We start from the raw sequence: 24137 nt of genomic DNA, 5'->3' as shown, positions 1-24137 counted from the left end.
CTAAATGTTTTAATTCCCATTTCAAGAGAGGTCCAGGGTCAGTAATATGGCTGGTGAATGTCTGAGCCAGGAGTGAAACCAGATCTGTCTGATCCAGGGCCTGGGCTGGCAGTCACCACCCGACACTATCCCACAGGAAGGCAGGGATAGGAAGGAGATTAAGAAGGCTTCCCCGTGGACTTCCCTGGTGGCGCAGTGGTTGAGAATCCACCTGCCGATGCAGAGGACACGGGTTCGTGCCCCGGTCCAGGAGGATCCCACATGCCGCGGAGCGGCTGGGCCCGTGAGCCATGCCCGCTGAGTCTGCGCGTCTGGAGCCTGTGCTCCGCAACGGGAGAGGCCACAACAGTGAGAGGCCCGCGTACCGGAAAAAAAAAAAAAAAAGAAGAAGACTTCCCTTCCCTGTGTGACATGAGAGTTTGCCTTCAGCCAAGCTGATACCTGTAGATGGAGAAGTAGGTTCAGGAAAGAGACGGACTTCTTTTTCCAACAAATTAAATTGAAGGAGTGTAGGACATCCATATGTGGCTAGTAGCAAAGAAAGGGGATGCAGATCTGAAATTCAGAGGAGGTCATGACTGTGGATGAGAGTGTGGAGAGAGGGGAGTGAAAAGAGAAGTTATGACCTTACAAACTCCCATATTTTAGGGATAAACAAGAAAAGGGCTCTCAAAGAGAACTCTTAAGAACTTAAGGTAATAGAACTGACCATCAGAAGGCCTCCCGTCTGAAAGATTTTAAAATGAATAAATGAGAGGTTTTCCTGAATCATCCCTATTCAAAGAGAACATTTAGAAATATGGTAGTACTTTTTTTTTTTTTTTTTTTGCGGTATGCGGGCCTCTCACTGTTGTGGCCTCCCCCATTGCGGAGCACAGGCTCCGGACGCGCAGGCTCAGTGGCCACGGCTCACGGGCCCAGCCACTCCGCGGCACATGGGATCCTCCCGGACCGGGGCACAAACCCGTGTCCCCTGCATCGGCAGGTGGACTCTCAACCACTGCGCCACCAGGGAAGCCCTGTCACTGCTTTTTGACAATGTGACCATAATCTCCTACTTCCCCTCCTCATCCTTCACCAGATCCAGTTTCCCTGGAGCAATACATGTACATTTGTTACCACATCCTTATAAAGGGTCTCTGACCCTAAAAAGGTAAAGAACCACTGTTCATTTAAAGTGAATTACTCCAAGCTTTCATTTTTCTAGATTGATAAACCCACCAGGCTCTCTCCCATCTCAGAGCCCTTGTGCGTGCTCTCTTCTCTCTGCCTGAAAAGTTCTACCCAGATGTCCACGTGGCTGGTTCCCTTATTTTCTACTGGTCTTACTCAAAACCTCCCTTCTTAATAAGGTTTCCCTGGCCACCCAAGCTAGAATTTCAGCATCCACGTCCCCATCACAGCCCTTCGGTTCCTTCTTCCCTGCATTATTTTTTCTCCATAACACTCACCACTATTCAAACCACTACATACTTCACTTATTTACCTGGTTCGTTGTCTCCTCCACAAGAAAGTACACTCTACGAGGCAGGGATTTTTGTCTGCTTTTGTCCACTCCTGTATTTCTAGGGTCTAGGAGCCCACCTGACACATGGTGGAAAAGTAAATGAATGATCAATGATGTTTACTGATTTTTTGTTTCTTTTGGTGTTTTTTTTTATTGTCCTGGATTATCTAGATAATTTTTCTAGTTCTCACTTGAAGTGAATAAGTAATTTCAAATTCTTTTTGAGGTTGGTTCCTTGTATTAAGCTACAAAAACAAACAAACAGAATACTTGATGTCTATCATTTTAAGGAAGAACACTCTGGTATTTCTCTTTAGTTTTGAATGCCAAGCATGGCAGGGGTGGGGTGGATTAGAGGACTGTTCCATTTAAAATTATGAAAAATGAATTAGGAATTTTCATTTGCAAGGTCTTCCCATTCATTAAATTCATAAATAGCTATTATATGACCCAATGGAGGTAGGTGCTCTCAAATAACCGAGGCGAAATTAGCCTTTGCATCCATTTTGTATTTAGAAACAAAGAAGTTGGTGAATGCTAGAAAAAGAAAGCTCTCTATTTCACTACTTTTTTATGAGCAAAGTTAATCACAACCTCTTTAGGACAGACTCACCGTTGTGAGAAAGTTTGCTTTCCTTGTGGAAAATATGTGTACTGATAAAACGCAGGTGGTTTAGCAAACACAACAGTATCTGTGGGAAAGATTGCATTTTTTTCCCAAATTCATGGAAGTAAGTGCCTTGAGGTAACTGAAACTGTGACTCAGAAAAATACTTTAATAACTATTCTTTGCTCATAGCAATACAAATCCTAAATCAGGCATAGCCTGTGGAGAGTTAAAAGGCAGTGTCGCTCTCAGAATAAGTAGAAAGAAATACCCACAAAAGCCAGGCGCACAGTGCAGTACAGGTGCCTCAGAGGGAGGAGTTCAGCTGGGCAACTGCTGCTGAGCATCCAAGAAGCCGAAGCCAATGTCAGTCTTTTCATTAAAGTGATGTCAAAACTAGTTAGATTTAGTTAACACTCAGCCAGTCTCTGGCCCTGAAAGCCAATGGGTGGCTCTCATTCTAGTCAAGTGGGTTGGCAACCAGCATCCACAGTCTCACTTCCAGAAAGGCTGCACCTCTGCCACCAATGATCTGCTCTGGGAACTCGTTCTTGAGAAGTATGTCTCCTCGTTAAACAATTCTGCCCTGTGTCTAGTTCACCTGGAAGGAATAATGCTAACAGTCAATATTTGTTGAGTAGTTAATGAAAGTCAGGCATCCTGTAATGAGCGTTTCGTGTGTGACATCTCAGTTAATCCTCAGAAAGTTTTTGGAGGTAGGTATTGTCCCACCATTTTACAGATGGGAAAACTGAGATTGAGAGGGTTCGGGGATCTTGGCTAAAGTCACACAGTGAATCAGCCATGAAGAATCCAGCACTGAGTTCAAAACTATAGCAATTAATCCCTATGCCCTCCTGACCCTCTAAAGAATGAAAACTAAGGAGATGGGAAAATGGTAAAGAAGTGACCTCCAAGGGGTGTGTTTCTACCACTGTCCTGAATATGGTCAGAAAAGCAACATACTAAACCAGAAACGAGACTCATCCAGTCTCAGTTCCAAATTGACAGTTCACAAAGTGCTTCAAGGGAGCCCTAGGTTGGGAACCATTGTTTTGAAACCTTTGGGTAAGGTAGGGGCAGGGAGTTGTCACTAAAACAAAACCAAACAAACAAAAAGACCTGATGGCCATTCCAAGCCCACAACATAGCAGAGTGCACTGTATGTGCATCTGACATAGGATCGTTCAATGATCAATTCAAAAACAAGAAAAGGCAAAAACTAACAAGACGTGCCCACATATAAGAAAGATACATAGAAACATAAAACATTTCCAACTTGTAGGCACTTGGTCTTCCATCCAACCAAAAAGCATCAACACAGCAATATGATCCACCTCAGTGGGAGCATCTCCCTCAACGGAAGCAATTCCAGGGCTCAGAGCTCCGTATGTTTCATACATGGCCTCCAAACACAAGCCCACAACCTTATTCATACACAACAGCTAGGACAGCCCTCAGTGTGGGAGACTTGAAAGGTTTACCAAAGATTATTTCCACTCTTGGTAATTTTTCTCATTACAAAAAAATCTTAGACTCCATCTCTAATTGTGCATGATTCAACTCATATTTCCAACACATTTTAAAAGGTTATTATTATTGCAAGTGTGGATTTCTTTTTACCTTAAACTACACACAGTTACTTTAACAGGTACCGTAATTTAGCTTTCAGATTCTCTCCAAATCATCAAAACAAGGTACCTGCAAAATGTTTATTTCCCAGATGTTTTCCGCTAGTTTCAGTACTGTTTGCCACGGGTGCATAAATGGAATGAGGGTGGTTCCTGAAATCTGGAACCAGGATGTTATATACTTACTTCCAGAACAGGGTGCAGCTTTCTTTGTGCTCCAAAATAAAAACTCACTTTCTATTTGGCTTCATTTTTGTAATAGTGGAAAAGATTTTTTCTTTTTAAGAAAAGAGTATTATGAGCGGCACTTAGCAGGGACAGCTCTGCAAACTGCTGTGAGATTATTACATCTTCAACTAATTTCTGCAAATTTGTGTGGAATCAGGGTCCTCTTTGTGACTAAGAATATCTTATGTAGAACCTTCACTTTTTTAACAGCTCATTTCTTCCTCTCATCAACAGGATACAATATGGTATATAATGAGACCTCATTATAGCAGATTTTAATATACCATAGGTCACATTGTGTCCACATAACATAACTTCTCGACACCAGATTCTAATAATATGCAGTTTTAGCTAAGTGCCTATTATTGGACTTTCGTATGATAATGTTAGTCCTAATCCCCTGATACTCAGCTCCACAGGTTTCATTAAGCCATCAGTTTGGGAAGCCAAAAGGAAAAAAAGGAAAAAAGAGCATACGTGTTTCTTCTTTATTTGTATAACAGATTTTAACTCTCTCTGCTTATATCTATCAAAAATAATACTGGACTAGGTGTGGCAGTAGGTATAAAAATATATTTGACACAGTTTCAATAAGACATAATCTTAGCAAAGCCATAATGGTTGAGGGCCCAGGCTCTGGAGTCAAACTGTGTATACGTCCTGGGTGACCCTGCTTGCTGGGTGACCTTGGGCAATTTCTTTCAACTCACTGTACCTCTATATTCTCAGTTGTTCATTGATGGTAATAATAGTACCTACCTTATCACTGAGAATTAAATGAGGTTAACACTCAGCACAGTGCCTGGTGGATAGAAATTACTCAGTAAATGCTGGAAGAGAGAAAATAAGAAGAAAGTAATCTTAAAATTGAAGTGGGAAAACAAGACCTACCTATATGAAAGTGAGGCAAGGTGGCGATGTGTGCAAAATAGCGGGAAAGCCCTTGAGAGCAGGAGTGGAGAGCAGTGGATTCTGGTGTGGACTGGGCCGCTTTTAGGGAGGAAGTTTCCACATAGACTAGGGCCCTGCTTCTCAAAGTTGGTCCCTGGATCAGCAGCCCTGGCATCACTTGGAAGCTTGTTAGAGGTACAGACTCTCAGACCTACGCCAGACCTACTGAACCAGAATCAGAATCCACGTCTCAACAAGATACCCAGGTGATCCGTGACACCTAAAGTGGAGAAGCGCTGCTCTTGGACACACCTTGCTTCTCAGAGCTTTCAGGCCTGCCATTCTCTCTTATCACGCACATTGGCACTTAGAAAAGAATAGCATTGGGGAAAAGGAAGCTATCCTCCCCAAAACTCCCACTGCAAAAAAAACTGTGAGTGTTACATTCTAACAGTTATATGTTGGGAATATGATAGAACTGACAAAAATAAGTGGAATCAGCTAAATAAAGCAAGAAACATAAGTTAGGATTCCATTAATATTTATGCCTCGACAGGGTATAAATCACAAATATTTATTTCATCCAGACTGAAAACGAAAACCAAGAAAACATATGATGACTCTTTGGGGGAGTGGTTGGGCAGAAGTCCCTGGTCCCCTCAGGCTTACAAAAGACGGATTCCTGCAGAAGGCAATGACATTTCAGTTCCACGCATCTGCCTGTTCATTCTCCTCAAACACACACCAAACAACAACACCGTGTTTCCATGAGTTACACTATGCACGCAGCACACATTACAGACAGACACACACTCAGATTCATCCACACCTTGCCACTTTTTCATGTTTGCCTTCCTTCTGTCCTTAGGCACCTGCTCAAATCTTGCCTGCCAGAGACACAGAATCTTCCATCTGGAATAGACTTATGAGAAATAGGCTAAGAACAGAAGGAAGAACTGATGATGAAAATAATAATACCTATCATTTATTGGGTACCTAGTTGTGCAAGGTATTGTCCCACAGATTAGCCATATGTTTTTCATTCCCGCAGTAACTCTCTAAGACAGGCCATTAACTGTCTACTATTTCAGTTAAGGAAATAAGGACCCACAAGGTCAGATAAGCTACCAAAGGCTACGCAACTGAGAACCAGCATAACTGAGACTCGAACCCAGGTCTGTCTTCTCCCCAACTGGCAGAGTGAAGCCAGCATCGATGAATCCAATAACCATCCTCTCGAGAAATGGCTTCTAATTTGTAATTCAAATGTAGTATTTTCCCTCGTTTTCACTTTGTATGATGAGCGGGGAAGTGGCGAAGGAATTTTCTTAAGTCAGGCTGAATTTAAGCTGTGGATGGTGAAGTGCAGGATAATTTCCTCGTTGGTATTTTGGAAGTTCTTCGTTTTAACCATCTGTTGCAGGCTGACAGATGGGTTGATATATGACAGAATAATGGGTCTTCAATTCTAGGAAGGCAGAAGGAATGCTTGAAAAATAGCAGCTCTTTTCATGAACCTAACTGTGCTAACACCGCTTGCTCACTTGCACAAAAAAAAAAAAAAAAATGTCGGTGGGAGGGAAGTGTGAAATATAATCATAATCATTCCCCTAAACAGAAAGTTTCTCACAATTGCCAAAGGTCAAATCCAGTAAAATATGCCCATTCTAAAATTATACTAAAGTTTTCAAAGCCTGAAAGGGTATACGGGGGGATAGATATAAAGAAAAATAATAAAAACAAACCCCCCAAACCCTTCTTCCATCCCTTTCTTCCAGTCATGTAATTTTTTATAGGCAGCCAGTGTTAGGAGTTTCTTATATCTTTGAAATAATTTACAAAACGTGAGATTTTTGAAATTCAAATGATTTCCACTCTGGGTGACTGCCAAATGTGAAGTCTCTACCCTTTCTTCTTGCATTCAGTGGGTATAGATGAGAAGTCACGCCAGACGTTTTGCTAGGCACAGGGACACAGGTGTCTAAGACGGTTTCATCCCCAAGGAACTTACATTCCAGTGAATGAGGTCAACATATGAACAGAATTTAAATAGCACATACTGTGTGCCTTCTGAGAATGTAGCAGTGACCAACGTATCCCAGGCAGAACTTCTTCTTCAAATGGCCTTTCGTGTCTTAACACAATTATCCCAGTTCTTTTCTATCATGTATTGTAACCGGATGATATATTCACACACACGCACACACACACGGACAGGCACACTCCTGGTCGTTGCCAAATAGGTTTGAAGCTCTATCCACAAAGAACCACTGACTCGAACTTTAGACTGTATTAAGAAAATACAAAGTTTTGGCCATATGAATTTAACCTCAGCAGAGTGAATCTGTTTTTGAAAGAACATCAGAATACAGAGTGGAGGGGGGGGAAAGCAAGTCATTACAGCTGAATTCATTGTCAAATATCACTGACCATGACATAATCAGGCCATGTCTCTTGAAGGTTACAGCATCTTTACCACCTTCATAAATGCAACAATGAAAATACTCCAGTCTCCATGATTAACATTTGTATTTAATTTTAATCCTCACACCAATCCTGTAAGGTAGGCACTCCTATGCCATGTTACAGATGTCAACCCTGAAGCCCAGAGAATTTCTAAGTCTGTGTATTATTTCCAGCCATGCATATCAATTCTTCCATGTCCTATCTGGAGATATCAGTAAGTGTAGAATAGTAAGTTAATAATAGGATTATGTTTTCAAAGGAGTATTTGACAGCCTGGATTTATCTCCTTAGCAGTTCCTTCCCACTCTAATATTATGTAATTCCAGAGAAGCATTTTTTTTTCAGTTTCAGGGAAGGTGACAGCAAGAGAGCACAGAGCAGGGTTCAAAAAGGAGCTGACTTGTTTCGGAAGGTGGCCCCTAAAAGGTCTGCTAGCATTTTCTGAGTCACAATTTCTCAGTGTAGCTTACTTGAAATGATTTCCTATAAAACGTATCCATTCTTAAATATAGGTTGGCGGTGGGGCAACTTAAATTTTTAGACAGTTTAAGAAATTACTTTGGGTTGCCTGATATTTTAACTCTCCATGTCTCTACTGTTTGCCATTGTATGGAGGAAAAAAAGTAGTTGTGTGTCATCTGTTTTTTTAAACGTGCGTGTGTGCTATCACATATATATGACTCCCAAGTCATATCTGTCTGTCTACCTATCTATCTGTTCACACATTGAAAGAACATTGTAGTCCAAGGTACGTGTGAGTGATGAAGTTCAAATCGGGCTGCTTTTGACTTCAAGCCTCCCACCATGTCTCCTGTATACTACATTTCCTCCAGATGTTTCATCTATATGCCGCCTGACATCTGGTGTTTTCTAGATATGTTTACTATGCCCAGATGTTTCACGTTAAGTAGACAAAGCTGGTTAATTGTTTAAACCTTAGTATTTTCATCTAGTTGCTTCAATGGCAGGCCCAAAAATATTTTAGAAATGCTAAATAATACATAAAAATAAAAAAGGTTGATAAGATGCTCAATAAGCATCTCTAAATCTCCAGACTTATCCTTGACTAACTCTACAAGTATGATTTTTCCCAATTATTTTTAAGACATCTAAACTGGTTTCAGCAGTTGCCTCACCTCTGGTCTAAGACTTGGGCATCTTACTTGTTTCTGTACTTACTGGTAGATGTGTCAAAACCTGTATCCAACTATTTGGAAAGAGTGTCATTTTCTACATAAGCTAGCAACTCACCTGGAAACAGTAGCATCCCTGGTTGTTTCCCTAGGCTTACAAACCTGTAGAGTACAAGGGTCCAGAAAGGCAGGAATACTCTTCTGCCAACATTTAGGTATATAAGCAGATCCATCCTAGATCTTTTTACCCCTGGGTCTCACTCTGTTCATTGCTTGGCTTTCTTAGAGGGAGAGAATTACAGGTAAGCAAGTGCAGAAAGCTGATAGCCTCAGCAGACATGTGGGCCACCAAAATTCCCAATAAACAAGCTTCCCCGCCTCCCACTCAAACTTCCCTCTTGGTCCTGACCAATGTCAACATGCATCCTTCTTGGGCATGGATTAAGCAGGTAGTAAAGAGAAGCCCAAAGCTCCCTCTACACAACAATTCATAGGCCTTCCAGATAAGTCATTTTGTAGTGTGTTTATTATTCAGCATTCAACTGGGTATAATTGTCTTCGCCCTCATGCAGTTTTTGTGAAGATCAAATGATCTTCTGCCATAGTGTGTTAAAAACTAGACATTCTCTAGAAGTCAAATGTCACTTTTATTAGTGTTCCAAATGAAATAATGAAATAAATCTGTGAGTGGACCCAGAAAGTTATCCCATCCAGCCACTGCTTAGCGATACTCTCTTCGAAAAACCCAAAGCTCTTCTGTGAGCTGAGCTTCTATCTTGCTGTTTGATTTCTGTGTTTCCTGATTCACAGCTTCATTCTGGTATTCCTGAAAGCTGACTTAGCAAAGTGAAAGCAGCTACACTGAGGGTGAGGGTGAGCTCAGGATACGGCACAGTTGTCAAGCCAGGCACTAGTTATAAGGAAAGTATTTGACCCGTCTGTGTTTCCGTTTCCTCCTAAGAAAAGCAGGGCTAACCACAGTACCTCGCTGTAAGGCTAATGATGTCTGTAAGTGGTTAGCAGAGTGCCTGGCATATAGGAAGCACTCTAAACGTGACAGCACATTTAAGGTGACAGCAGCTGTTTCCTAAGACAGCCACTAGTTTGGGACAGCTCTTGATGGACGCTCTGCCTTGTCCACCATGTTCTGTGTCCAAGAGGCGACTTGCATGGATCACATGGGGTTCTAATTGGGTTTGGCCAATTGGAAGGAAACCCTGGGTGAAATCCATTTCACCTGCCTTCCTTAATCAAGGTTGTTGTAAGACTTGCCTGTCCTCCAGGCAGAAGGAACTTGGAGTCAGCTGTGTCTAGTTCCAGATGAGCTGGTCAAGAGAGGATGGGGACCAACAGCCCTTCAACTGGGCATGCGCCAGTGTCCTCTAGGTGACCTTTTGACGTCAGAGGGTCGAAAATGCCACGTGCAGAGATCTGTAGCCTCGTTACACCTGGGCAGAATGAGGATTCCTGCACCTTCTTCCAGTCACCTTTCCCCACGCCCCGCACGCCTCTGCCCACCCTGCTGCTTTGTTCCTCATCCCATAAATACCCCACCACCCACCAGCCCCTCGCCTTCTGGGGGGTGCGTGTGAGATTTGTTCTTCCATTCCTGCGCTTGGCTGTGTCGCGGAAAAAAATCTTTTCTTTGCTGCAGTCCTAGGCCTGTCGGGGTTTTGGGTTGCTGAGCACTGGGCAAAATGAACCTGGTTTGGTAGATTAAAGAATGGGAGGAGAGTGGGGTCAGGGCTTTGCTCCCACATCTCTCCCTGAATGTAGCTTCAAACTTAGGCTTAGCAAAAGACCAAAAAAAAGTTGAGGCTAATTTATACTCTAGCTAGAATTTTGACATAGTTGCCAAATTGTCACACTTTGCTCAGGTATAGAAAACTTGGCTTGAGGCCGCTTTCTGAAACCTTTGATGCTAAAACTCTCAATTCTAATGACATTTATTATTTGGTCTAATTATAAATCTGGGTGCTGCTGTAAGGACAAACAGGGCCACCTGCAGTTCTGTCTGGGCGAGCCATTGATCAATCAGTGCCTTGATCACATTGCCATGCTGTTTTTATTTGGTCTAATTATAAAATATGTTTTTAAATATACAAGTTTGTATAATACAAAAGTCATCTTTCATCCTACCATTACCACCTGATAAACTCCTATACAGAAATGTATAGAACCCAGTTGGGACCATTTTGTATACTCATTTATTCTTTCATTTATTTTCTCAACAAATGCTGCTGGCACCTCTTCTGCCAATACCCAACAATAAGCAAAAGAGACAAAGGCCCTGCCCTCATGGAGCTGACGTCTTACTGGGGGAAAGAGGCAAACATACACATTTTCACTCCTCACCACCATCCAATGAGACAGATACTGTTATTATCCCAGTTGACAGAGGGTTAAATTGAGGCTTCAAGTATTAATAGTTTAGCAAAGTGCCTAAGGACACAGCTAGTAAGCAGCAAAGTCAGGGTTCAACCCCAGGCCTATAGATGACAGACTGAGCTTTTAACTCCTATGAGATACCTTAGTACACTATACCATCCCTCTGTATAAAATGGTACTAGGTGGGGAAAGGGTTGCATTAGCTCCCCAAAATAACATATTTACTCCAAGGACATAGATCCTGACTTCAGCCATAAAGTTTGTTTATGCAAAGCGATTCATTTCTATTGTGTCATATTTAACTTAAGCAGGACCTCAATCTTTTTAACTTTCTTAATGTACTTGTTTTAAATAAAAACATGAATGTTCCTTAAAGCAGACATGAAAAGCAGTATAGAATAGTCAAGCTCACTGGTCCTGGAAGCAGACGGCCAGGCTTAGAATCCTGCCCCCCCCCCAACTTACTAACTCATGACTCTGAGAATCTTTTTTAACCTCTTCGTGCCTCAGTTTCCTCAACTGTAAAATGGGGACAGAATTTGCATCTATTTCATAGTGCTGTTGTTAGGATTAAATGAATTAATACATGTAAACTTGGAATAATACTTCACATAATAAGTGCTCAGTAAAAGTTATTACTATTGTGATTTTAATAAGTCTATTTTCTAGAAATAAAAATACAGTATCACAAAACTTTCTTTTATTTGTTTCTCAACATGGTTCCAATGCTATGGGGTCTTGGAATTTTTCAAAAGACAAACCAGGGAGAAAATATTTTCAAATGAAGCAACTGACAAAGGATTAATCTCCAAAATTGATAAGCAGCTCATGCAGCTCAATAGCAAAAAAAAACAAACAACCCGATCCAAAAATGGGCAGAAGACCTAAATAGACATTTCTCCAAAGAAGATATACAGACTGCCAACAAACACATGAAAGAATGCTCAACATCATTAATCATTAGAGAAATGCAAATCAAAACTACAATGAGATATCATCTCACACCAGTCAGAATGGCCATCATCAAAAAATCTAGAGGGCTTCCCTGATGGCGCAGTGTTTGAGAGTCCGCCTGCCGATGCAGGGGACATGGGTTCGTGCCCCGGTCCGGGAGGATCCCACATGCCGCGGAGTGGCTGGGCCCGTGAGCCATGGCCGCTGAGCCTGCGCGTCCGGAGCCTGTGCTCCGCAACGGGAGAGGCCACAACAGTGAGAGGCCCGCGTACCGAAAAAAAAAAAAAAAAAAATCTAGAAACAGTAAATGCTGGAGAGGGTGTGGAGAAAAGGGAACACTCTCACACTGCTGGTGGGAATGTGAATTGGTACAGCCACTATGGAGAATGGTATGGAGATTCCTTAAAAAACTACAAATAGAACTACCATATGACCCAGCAATCCCACTACTAGGCATATACCCTGAGAAAACCATAATTCAAAAAGAGACATGTACCAAAATGTTCATTGCAGCTCTATTCACAATAGCCCGGAGATGGAAACAACCTAAGTGTCCATCATCGGATGAATGGATAAAGAAGATGTGGCACATATATACAAGGGAATATTACTCAGCCATAAAAAGAAACGAAATTGAGCTATTTGTAATGAGGTGGATGGACCTAGAGTCTGTCATACAGAGTGAAGTAAGTCAGAAAGAGAAAGACAGATACTGTATGCTAACACATATATATGGAATTTAAGAAAAAAAATGTCATGAAGAACCTAGGGGTAAAACAGGAATAAAGACACAGACCTACTTGAGAATGGACTTGAGGATATGGGGAGGGGGAAGGGTAAGCTGTGACAAAGCGAGAGAGTGGCATGGACATATATACACTACCAAACGTAAGGTAGATAGATAGTGGGAAGCAGCCGCATAGCACAGGGAGATCAGCTCTGTGCTTTGTGACTGCCTGGAGGGCTGGGATAGGGAGGGTGGGAGGGAGGGAGACACAAGAGGGAGGGGATATGGGAACAGATGTATATGTATAACTGATTCACTTTGTTATAAAGCAGAAACTAATAAAAAAAAAAAGGCAAACCAAAGAGTTGTATAAATGAATCAATTTTTTTCTAGAACTCACTTTTCTCTTCCTGTTTTATCTTTCTGTCTCTGTAGGACTTCATCGTCACTGTAGTCTTTTCTTTCTTGTGGTTGGTGGGTTCATCAGCTTGGGCAAAAGGGCTGTCTGATGTCAAGGTTGCTACGGATCCCAAAGAAGTATTGTTACTGATGTCAGCTTGCAAACAGCCGTCCAACAAATGCATGGCTGTCCACAGCCCTGTGATGTCCAGCCTAAACACTTCTGTGGTATGTTTCCCTCTATGCTTTACCTTCCAGATCTTTGTTTGCCAGTCACAGGAATCAGAAAAACATCTCAGGAGTCTTCTGGGGAATTTTTGCCTCTGAAATGAGTCCAGTCTAAAAGGTGATAGTTCACTCCACAGGCAAGATGATCCTTTGGCCTTCCAGTTTTCTACCCATAGACTTTAATGCTGCCAATTAAAGAGTTCTTAATAAGAGCCCAGCAGGTACTGGCAGCTGTTGCTTGGATGACAGTCAAGTCAGAATTCTAAGCCAGAAGCAGATATAAAATCTAAACTTTAAGTCTGAAGTCTGCCGGAAGTTACAAGGAATATTTGATGGCATAGAGGTTTCCTGGGAAGAAAACACTGTTCCAGCCACACATAGTCAGAATACACCCAGTTGATTGTCTAGAGAAAAATACGCAGACCCAGTAGGGTACAGATAGAAATGCAAAGTATAAAAAATACCTATAATAGTATGGTAATTTTTTTAATCTTCTCCATGCTTCTGGTTTAGTTGCTTGATAACTTTGGAAAAGCCGAACTGTATTAGTTGAACAGTCAAATATTATCATCAAGTGTATGGCTCTTACAGGGAGACAGAACACCTGACAGATAGCAAGGCCACTAAATTGGATTCTTATTTTATGAGTCTAAGAACTTGTGTTACTCCAAAGAAAGAAACTGTATCTGAGAAACAGAAGCTATAGTAGCAGCAAAAAGCAGTAGTTACCAAATAATAGAGGGCTCAGTGTTTGATGAAGGAGTGTGTGATAAAGGATCAACATTCTTTAGCCACCCTTAAAAATTAATTATCTTTGCTTCAAGGTTAACTTATGTTTCTACAACTTTCTGGAATTTAATCTGAGAAGGCATTTAAGAAGGGGAAAAGGGTGGCTAATCAGCTGCTGGTGATTTGACTGTGAGTCTTGCCTTAGTAATAAGATAGTAAACATTGAAATAAACTATATATTAGGGTGTCACAGTAATTTTTATTTACTTCTGGCCACAGCTATAGATGAATACTTTGAGTGTACATTAAAATACATTCTACTACTTCTGTAGTTTGTTTACAGGCAGTGCTTAATAAAAGTTATTATAACCCTGATCTCAGAATCTAAGAACAAAGATAAAATCATTCAGTGTGTTTGTTAGTTCTTCTAGTAAATTATGACATCCTGCACAGTCCATTTAATTCTGCTTCTGATGTCTCTAATAAGTTTAGACTAGGAGATGCAAATTTTGAATGAGAAACAATGTGACGTATGTCTTAAAAATCAAAAGAAGAGTGGATGGAAAGCAAATCACGTTGTGTGTGGAAGGGCAGGTCTGGTGCTGTTTTCATTCTGGATCTATGTTTGTGTGCTCCAGCTCCTAGTGGCAGAAAACTCCATTTAAACTGGCTAAACCAAAACAGTCTTCGTATCCCTCAAATCCATTCTTTGTATCCCACTGCTGGTACCAATGTCTATATGGGGTATAATGGTTGGGTCACAAGTAGCAGAAACGGATGAACCATCCATAATTTCTACTTCTGTTCCTCCAGCTTCACGGAAGCAATGCTGGTACATGTCCTCAGATAATCTAGATGTCTTCTCTCCATTCTTTCTCATGTTATGTACTGTGTTTTTCAGTCTCTCTTTCTGTTGTCCCACATCTAGGCTAGAATCAAAATCCCTACTCTGATTTCAGTTGCAACAGAATGGCAAGAACAAATTCGAGGGCTCATGTGCCCCTAAAATGTGCCAGGCAAGAGATCTGTGATACCTCTGTGATGACGATAAAGACATCACCGCTCCTTAAATAGGCCCATGGCAATGCCTTGTTTATGTACTTACTTTTAAGTTGCATTTCCCTAATTTCTAGGCTCTTCTGGAGCGTCCCTTTTTTAGAAACAAAGTAGCATCAGGGGAAAGGGAGGGACCAAGGAATAGAAAACAGGTGAAATTATAGTCCTGGGCAGAGCCATCCCTCATATCTGAAAAGATTCCAAGATCATTTTTTCTACTCATTTATCAACCTATACTTTCAGAGGTGTAATTTAATCAAGCTCTCCCCTTTGATGGAAAATATCCTAGTTATTGTACACATGGTTAAAACGTCGTGTATGTCCATTAGAGTTGTGTCAGGGATTACGTAATTTATTTTGATCATGCAACTATTATACTATAAGTACCTTATTTGTGTTTTGTATCTCCCTCAGCAAGGAGCCTAGAGCATGGCACAAAATTATGTTAAATAAATCTCAGTTAAGGTTAAAGGAAGAAAAAAGGATGGGATGGGGAGAGAGAAGAAGGAAGGGAGGGAGGGAGGTCTGGATAACCCAATCTTCAGTGAGATTGGTTAGCCACCTAGATGCTCAGTTTTGGCTCTTGACACCTCAATAATATGGCCTCAAAGCCCTGCTTCAGTTTATGCCTCAGCAAAAGAGTCAACTGAATACAGTTCATGGAAATATTTTAGAAAGTGATTCATAGCATAGCTTAGCAATCAGTAAGCATTTACTAACGTGTCCAGCACTGTCTAGCGCTTCACACACATCCTCTTTAATCCTCACAACTATCCCCCAAGGAAGGAATAATTGTCGTCATTTCATAGAATTTTTAAAAATGCTGATGTTCAGAGGCTAACTGCCTTGTCCAGAATCATAAAGCAAAAAATTGAAGAGCCCAGGCCACTCGAATTCCAAAGCCAGAGGGGATGGCTCCAAGACTGAGATTCAGGTAGTGTGTCCTGATCCACTTGCTGCTAAAATTTTGAAGCTTGGAGCCCATGTTTCAAGCCCCCAAAGTCCCTCATCTTGACTACCTAGCCTGCCACTCCCACCCCCCAGGGCACTCTGAAGCATCCCACCATCCAACAAATAAGGGATAAATTATTTTAACACTGCAAGGGACTTCTAGAAGCCTACTCCAGAGCTATGGCCTCTGCCCAAGTCCATTTTGTTTGGTCAGCATCGTGCTGGAGTGGCTATTAAATATACTTTAATGTCATCACAGCTTTGTGTCACACTATCGTTGTCTGTCTCCAAAAGGGGGGCTGTTAAAACTGACTGCCTTGCTTAATTCCCAGTCAACCAGTCCGCCTTGGAAGAGGCTGCAGAACAACTGTTCTGTTTGGGCCTCTTACAGAAGCAAACAGTTCTGCTTCCGTCAAACACTCAGGCCCCAGGGAAGTGACACCCGGTCCTCTGGCTCACCGAGGACACCCTTCTAGAGAGTGAGAGGAGTTTCCATTGGAAAGTCTCACATTCAGTTCTTGAGAAAATATTTCATACCTCTCTGCAACCTGAACTTTATTCAGAGTGTGGTTTGGGCATTCACTTCTGACTGTGAGAGGCACAGAAAGTACAATTATTCAAAGAAGCCCAACCTCTGTGTACACTGCCATGTGTGTGCTTGTCTGCATTCCACCTGTACCATTGCTTACTCCATTCTTTTTAGGTTGACTTGTTTTATTTATATCATTTCAATAAATGGAAAAGTAGTAACTCTAGCATTAAAGTGAAGGTAACCTTATAAATTAATGCACCATCATTAAAATGAAAATACTCAACCCTGTGTCCCCTGAAGATATCTTACACACCATGAGGATTACCTCATCTGGGGAGGTAGTGATGGATTAGGTAGGCACGCTGTCTATGGAGTTAGATGGAACAGGGCTTGTCCCAGGTCTACTACTAACCACGCCATGTGACCTTGAATAATATCCTTATCTTTGCTGAACCTCAGTTTTCACATCTTTAATATGGGTGTAATAATAGCACCTTCTTTGCCTAAATGAATGGATATACATAAAGCCTTTTATGCAGTGCCTAACATGTATTGTAGCAAGCCTTCATGAAAAGTCAGATATTCTAAATGAAACAGTGACTCCAAATGTGAAATTGGAGGAGGCTTCCACATTGAGGTGAAAGGTGACCTTTTGTGTTGTGAAGGATTTTTCTGAAACTGAGATTTTTCTGGGGTTTCTGTCCAGTCTATCAACTCACTTGCTTTGATCCTCCTTCAGGTCTTTGGATTCTTGAACTTTATTCTCTGGGCTGGAAACATCTGGTTTGTTTTCAAGGAGACCGGCTGGCATTCCTCGAGCCAGAGATATCTTTCAGACCCAGTGGAGAGACACTCCAGTAGCTATAACCAAGGCGGGTACAACCACGACAGCTATGGATCAAGCAGTGGGTACAACCAGCAGGCGAGTTTGGGGCCATCCTCGGATGAGTTTGGCCAACAGCCCGGTGGCCCTGCTTCTTTTACCAATCAGATTTAACAGGGTAGTGTTGGCATTCTTCCAAAGACAGCCTCACCACCTTCCATGTCAGTGGCAGGAGAATTTTTTAAGAGTTTCAATCAGTTATTAATTCAGGGAGTGTTGAATGTAAATAAGAGATCTGTAGTCTTCATTAAAGCAGAAAGGCCTGGGTCGTGATGAATGGTATTTAGAGATGAGATGACATGAGAAGATACATGATTCATCAAGATGGCTAATTGGAGAGTACCTTGTTATATACACAGATACTTTTATGGTCGTTTTGTATGCGTGTTGAGATAGTAGAAGCATTTTGTAGCTTAAAGTCTCTGGTATGTAATATGCATAAAGTAAGTTAAACAGCATTGAGTTTTCTTATGGTTTTTGATGTGAAAGCCATTTTAATGATTTCTCTAATACTGTTTGGTGCATCACAACGTGCATGCATTATTATTTTTTAGTTGCAGACCCTGTAGAATTGTGAGTCTCTAAGTATTGCTTTCAGACAATTACTCTGTATTCTTTTTATTTGATGAATCAGTGTTCATATGATTTAGTGCATGAATAAGCATTTTCTCACAAAATGAACATTTGAACTGTATTTATGAAAATTTTCCAGTTTGTACCACGAATTTGTTAAATGGATGTTTAAAGAAATACATTCACTACTTTGTGTACTTGCAAATTTGTCTCTCTGGCTTTATCCAATTCTGAATGCATAGTAACTAAGGTTTGGGGTTTTTGTTTTTCCCTGATTAGTAGATATTCAGTGCTGTAGATGGAAATTGCCCAATATTTATTCGATTTAGTTAGCTAAATATTTACATTCTTGTAACTTTCTATGGTGTTTTGTGGCTTTTATTCTATGGACCATGAACAATGGGCCCAATAACTATGAGTGTGGATGGAGTTTTGTTTCCTTAGAATAATGGAGATGTAGGTATCAGGCACCATAGTTAAGGTATTGTGCTAACATGTTAATTTATGAAGGATAGTCTGTGGAACCTAAACTATCAGCTAAACTTTTAAATCCTGTTTATTTGTAAAGTTAATATGTCCTAAATCCAATTATTAAAAATTCTCAAGTCTCGGCTCAACTTACAAAGTCTGATTTGAATGTTACCCATAAATTAAAAATGACTTCCTCTCTGCATTAAATATTAAATATCTCTCATTAAATATTCCCCAGAATGTATTCATTATCAAGAAAATGTTAATCTTCACTTCTTTGTTTTAACTCAATTGAAATGCCAGGGCCCAACAGTGAGAGCAAGCTGAGCATCTGTATTTCCAGATAAAAGTCGTTATTGATGTATAAACTCATTGTGTGATCTGTGATGTTGGAAATATTTTAGCCCAAAGCGGCTGTGTGTCTTAGATGATATGTATAAACCATTTCTGGATCCTGTTGGATAAATCTGTGTTGTGATATCTCTTTGACCTTAATAAAGTTATTGCATACAGTGCTGGCTGGATAATGGAGAATTACAGCAATAGAACCTGGTGAGCTTGAACAATGAGAGAACAAAGGATAAGTGCACAGTCTTTCCAGTCTCTCACCCTGACCTTGCTTTGTGAGACCAGGGCTGTTCATTCGTTGATTCCGTCATTCCAGGACCTCCTGTATCCCCACTGCTCTGCCAGGCACTGGGGATATAATAGTGAAAGCAGAAACACGCCCCACCTCAGGAAGCTTACATTCTATTGAGGAGACAGACAGTAAAATAATCATACCCCAGTTACACTGTGTGCAACAAAGACATAGGATTCCATGAGAATGCTTATCAGGGGGACTCAAGCTGCTTAGGGGAAAGTCAAGGAGCTTGAATCTGCCTCAAGACAGTGCAGAATTTTACAAGGACATGGTGGAAGGGAGAGTATCCCAGGCAGAGAGTAGGCTTGCAAAGCTCTCAGATGGCAGGAGACAGGATGGATATGTAGCGCATAATGTGTGAGGGGGGCTTTGAGAGAGGTGTCGCTGCTTATTGGGGGAGGTGGGGAGTCCCGCTTGGGCACCAAGATCAAGAATTCTGTCTTTATCCTAAAGAAGCTAAGGGAAAGCACTGAAGGATTTAAGCAGTGGAGGGACGTGATGAGATCAGCATTTTGACAAGATCTCGGTGGGTGTGGGATATAGTGGAGGACATCCTGGGGATAGGAAATAGCTTTGACCTAACACCCATTAGGCAGTGGGCTGGGAGTGGGAGAAGGAGAACAGGCACATCCACCTCTGATTTCCCAGGATAGCGGCTGGATTGGACTGCTTTCTTCAGCACTGTCCAGGGCACAGAGTGTGGCCTCTGATTCTCATGCTGTCATGAATTCTCCAAAGTGGAGAAATCCTCAGAATCAGCATTTGTTTTTTTATTTGTTTGTTTGTTTGTTTTGCGGTACGCAGGCCTCTCACTGTTGTGGCCTCTCCCGTTGCAGAGCACAGGCTCCGGACGCGCAGGCTCAGCGGCCATGGCTCACGGGCCCAGCCGCTCCGTGGCATGTGGGATCTTCCCGGACCGGGGCACGAACCCGTGTCCCCTGCATCGGCAGGTGGACTCTCAACCACTGCGCCACCAGGGAAGCCCCTCAGTTCATTTCTTGAGTGGAGCTGACTCTCCTCACAAAACAGCCTCTCCGCCAATTAAACAATCAATTGATTCATGTTTATTGAGTACCCGTATGCTAAGTACTATGTGCTTAATACCCACAATATAGCAGTAAACAAAGTTGACACATTCTCCATCGACACAGGATTTAAAATCTAGTGCAGTGCTGTCCAATAGCAATTTCTACAATGATAAAGTACTATGCTAAGTACTATGTGCTTAATACCCACAATATAGCAGTAAACAAAGTTGACACATTCTCCATCGACACAGGATTTAAAATCTAGTGCAGTGCTGTCCAATAGCAATTTCTACAATGATAAAGACATTCAACTTCTGTTCAGTATGGTAACCTCTAGCCACATGTGGCTATTAATCACTTAAAATGGGACGAAGGAACTGAATTTTTACTTTCAATTAACTTTATTGCGTTTAGATAGCCCTAAGCCCTTGACACAGTGCCTGGTACACAATTGGCACCTAACCTGTGTTGATTAGTGAATGTCAAATGATGAATGCTTCTGTAAATGGATGGATCGATGGATGGATGGACATATATATATAAAGCAAGAATCTCTTCTAACTCATGCAACTATAAAGAAATGATTCCAAAGTGTGTTCCTTCCAAAAGTAACACTTGTTCTAAATTAGATATTTGAAAAGAGGTAATCTCAGAGTGTACGAATAAATAGGAATTCTTGCTGATCAGTGGTGTCGGTGATAGTCAGGCGGAGGTAACTGAGGTATCAGCTCATTTTTATTTTAGGTGTTATTTTTAGGTATACTCTGTGCTCTGTGATTCCTACAAAGGGCTTAGCAACTTAAAATTGCTAGTGGGATTTGCTCAAGAAGACATGCTGTGTAACAGTTTATCACCATGACAGGCACTAAAGGGTTCAAGGCAACTTGCTGATGCCCCACTTCCCAGAGTCAGAGCTCAGGAGGAAATATACTGTGTTAGGGAAATTAGAACCCTCCAAATAGATCCTTCAGTGTATTAATATCTCTGCTGGGCTCAACATTGGCTATTTCTGTTTACAACTTGCTTATCTTTACTTGTATCCGTCCAATTTCAAACATACCACTAGGAAGACATATTGCCAGCTGTTTCAAGTTTTAAAAGGACAGTTTGATCAGTACCATCTATTTAAACCCCATATACACACTATGGTGAGAATGTGGTCCAAAATAGAGTAAAACAAAAGTGCTAAAGGAAAATCGATTTTGCGAGTATTCTGGGAATGCAAGTCTCTCCAGGTTAAATCACATTCCCTTCAGCACAGAAGCACCAGTGGAGATTTATATCATACTGTATTTTACTTCTTCAGTGCAGGTTAGTCTCAAACTCTAACACCAGCCTAGAAAAAAGCTTCTATTGGGTTTGAAAATTCATGTGCTGGAGACATAAACTGAGAAAAAAAAGGCCTGAATGAAGGCTGAGCCCTGCAACTCCCTGGGGCAGGCCAGAAGTAGATAAGTAAGCTATTATATATAGAATGGATAAGCAACAAGGTCCTACTGTATAACACAGGTAACTATATTCAGTATCCCATGATAAACCATAATGGAAAAGAATATGAAAAAAAAAGAATGTATATATTTGTGTAACAATCGCTTTGCTGTACAGCACAAGTCAACACAACGATGTAAATCAACCATACTTCAATATATAAAAAAAAAAAAAAAGGTGAAAAAAAAAAAAGAGTAAAGGAAACGGGAGGGGACGGCCAAGATCCCCATCAGGACAATAGCAAAGGCTCAAAACACGCCCGATTATTGAGCTGAGCAGTGCTATGACTTCTCCTGCTCTCGGAAACACAGAAAGTGGCTTATTAGAAATCAGGCAGCAGGCACACAGCCTCTGAAAGGTCCACAAGGGAGAGAGAGGGGAAAACATCACTCTATCATGTCTCCCCTGGATCCTTGGTTTTATAGTTCAAGATTTATGTCTTCATTTATTCTGTGCCTGGTCCCCTAAAGGACGTAAGACAATCGCGATTCTGTATGAGAAACATGCACGGGAGTTTTTGAGAAAAAAAAAAAATTCAGACTTTCTAACTAATTCAGATGAAGGTGGTTATAAGGGGAAAGAAAAAAAACTGGGGAAATGAGGCACAGGAATAGCAAGGAAATTTTTACTCTATGCCTTTTATATGTTTGGTTTAAAGCCTGAAAATGTGATATTTATTCAAAAAATAAATTAAAAGTTTGAATGTATATCATTAAACACACTCAGATGACTTTGAAAGCAAGCCTTTTCCCCACCTAAGCTACCATCTCAGGAAAATACAAGCAAGCATTTCATCGTCAGGGTGAACAATTCCTTCAGTCTTTCGAACGTCAAACCTCTTTAAGCATATTTTCTGGAGCTGAGCATTTTCGTCTGATTTCTTCACCCTGTGGGCATTAAAATCCTAAATTAAGAACCCAAGGATTAACCAAAGAAATTAGAGACCCTCTTCGTGAGTGGGGGATTCCCGACAATCACAAAGCTTAAAATCTTTTTATCTCTGTTAATTGATGGGATAATAAGCATCGATTCTACATACATGTGTGTTGGCTGCATCACAGAAATTACCTGGCATGTTTTATTCACACAGGAGCCGCAGGCTGCCCCAGTGACCAGCAGAAGCAGTTTCTCCCTCTCAAGCAAGCGTCAGAAAGGTCTGCAAAATGACAGTCACCAGTGGAAAATGAAAGGCTCTCACTTTTTCTCCCATTACATTGTAAGATAATTAAAGCCCAGACCAATAAAACATCGAGCATTCTTATTCAGAAATCCAATTTTCACTACATCAGGACAGGTAGTTAAATGCTTCAAGCCATCTGCTGGCAACTTCACCATCCCAGCCCATAGCAAAGCCATGTTTTTGTTTTTGTTTTGTTTTGTTCAGGTGGTTTTGCCAACAATGACCAACCAAAGAGAGGAGAAGAGTCTGACAAGGGAGCCCCTTGCATTGTTGACGAGTTTGGGGCCCCAGTACCTGCTGGCTTGTGGATAACAAATCCAAAATAACTGTTTGATTAAAAACAGACGGACAAAAAAGGTATCGCGTAAAATATGTAACGTGTGAGGGTCATAATGTAGATACCAAAGTTATTAGAGAGTCTAAATAAATAAATAAGGACCCAGCTACACAGTATGTGGAGGCAACTGGAACACTGACCGGGATGCATGGAGTTCCATAAAGGCGGGTACTGTTATTGGCAAAGAAGCATCGTGAGTGAGGGTATATAAGCTGTAGGTATCAGGTCCGAAAACAGGCTCTTAGGCAAGTTACTTAAGCTCTCTGAGCTTGTTCATAATTACACTGCAAGTATTTAAATAAGCTAATGTTTCTAAAGTTACACAGGGACTTCCATTTCTGGGAAGATGGAGTAGACATATTTTCCCTAATCCTCCTACTAAGTACAACTAAAAACCCTGGACATTATACATAAAACAAACACAAGTGTAAAAGGTGGAGGAGAGAAGACAGACTGTAAGGGACTCCAGGATTCGAACCACAAGGCACTGGATTCCCTGGGGTTTCTTTTTGCCACATATATCCCAGGCTGGGTGCCACCCACCTGAAACACCAAAGAGCACAGACAATAAAAGCCCCAACAAAAGCTCACTCTCTCGGTAGCCAAAGGGGCAGGAAAAGAACAGCCCAGCAGGACAGAATACTTTTAGGAAATAACTATTCTACTGCAGCCAGGCACCGTTACAACTATGCCCTACCAGCAACCACACCAACAAAGATGAAGTGATGAACCTAGACTCCCCGCCTCAGGCTGTAAGGAGGGGTCTCAGCCACCACATCAGGTGGTATCAGAGAAGACTGAGAAAGCGGTTAGGACACTGATCCTCCAAAGGCGCTAATGAGTCCTCCCACCTGGCATGGCGTCAGTTGAGACCATGTGGGAACCCTGGACTTCTACCCCACCTGGTGGTACTGAGGTACCCTCCCCATGCCGACTAATTAACAAATTCTAGTAGCCAGCAGATCTAATCTCCCTACTAAAATGTGTGCTGTAGAGGGACACTGTTCTTTGTTTTGTTTTTTCACTGTTGTATCCTCATTACTTTTTTTTTTTTTTTTTTTTTTTTGCGGTACGCGGGCCTCTCACTGTTTTGGCCTCTCCCGTTGC

The 24137-nt window shown here is 41.4% G+C and overlaps 1 protein-coding gene across 2 annotated transcripts in view; it reads left to right on the top strand.

Annotated features, from left to right (window-relative positions):
* Positions 1-18851, top strand: part of SYNPR (synaptoporin) — a 290500-nt gene extending 271649 nt beyond the window's left edge. For both annotated transcript variants that reach the window (XM_082639440.1, XM_082639441.1), the window contains 2 exons: positions 12968-13159; positions 17167-18851. In XM_082639440.1, the coding sequence (XP_082495566.1) occupies positions 12968-13159; positions 17167-17424 (450 nt within the window). In that variant the 3' untranslated portion in view covers positions 17425-18851. The remainder of the gene's footprint in view (positions 1-12967; positions 13160-17166) is intronic.
* Positions 18852-24137: the final 5286 nt, after the last annotated feature.

This window comes from Mesoplodon mirus (assembly GCF_964341445.2).
Source record: "Mesoplodon mirus genome assembly, chromosome: 12".
NCBI classification, from domain to species: Eukaryota; Metazoa; Chordata; class Mammalia; order Artiodactyla; family Ziphiidae; genus Mesoplodon; species Mesoplodon mirus.
The sequence above is the reverse complement of the archived record's forward strand: the minus strand, read 5'-3'. Positions and strand labels throughout refer to the sequence as shown.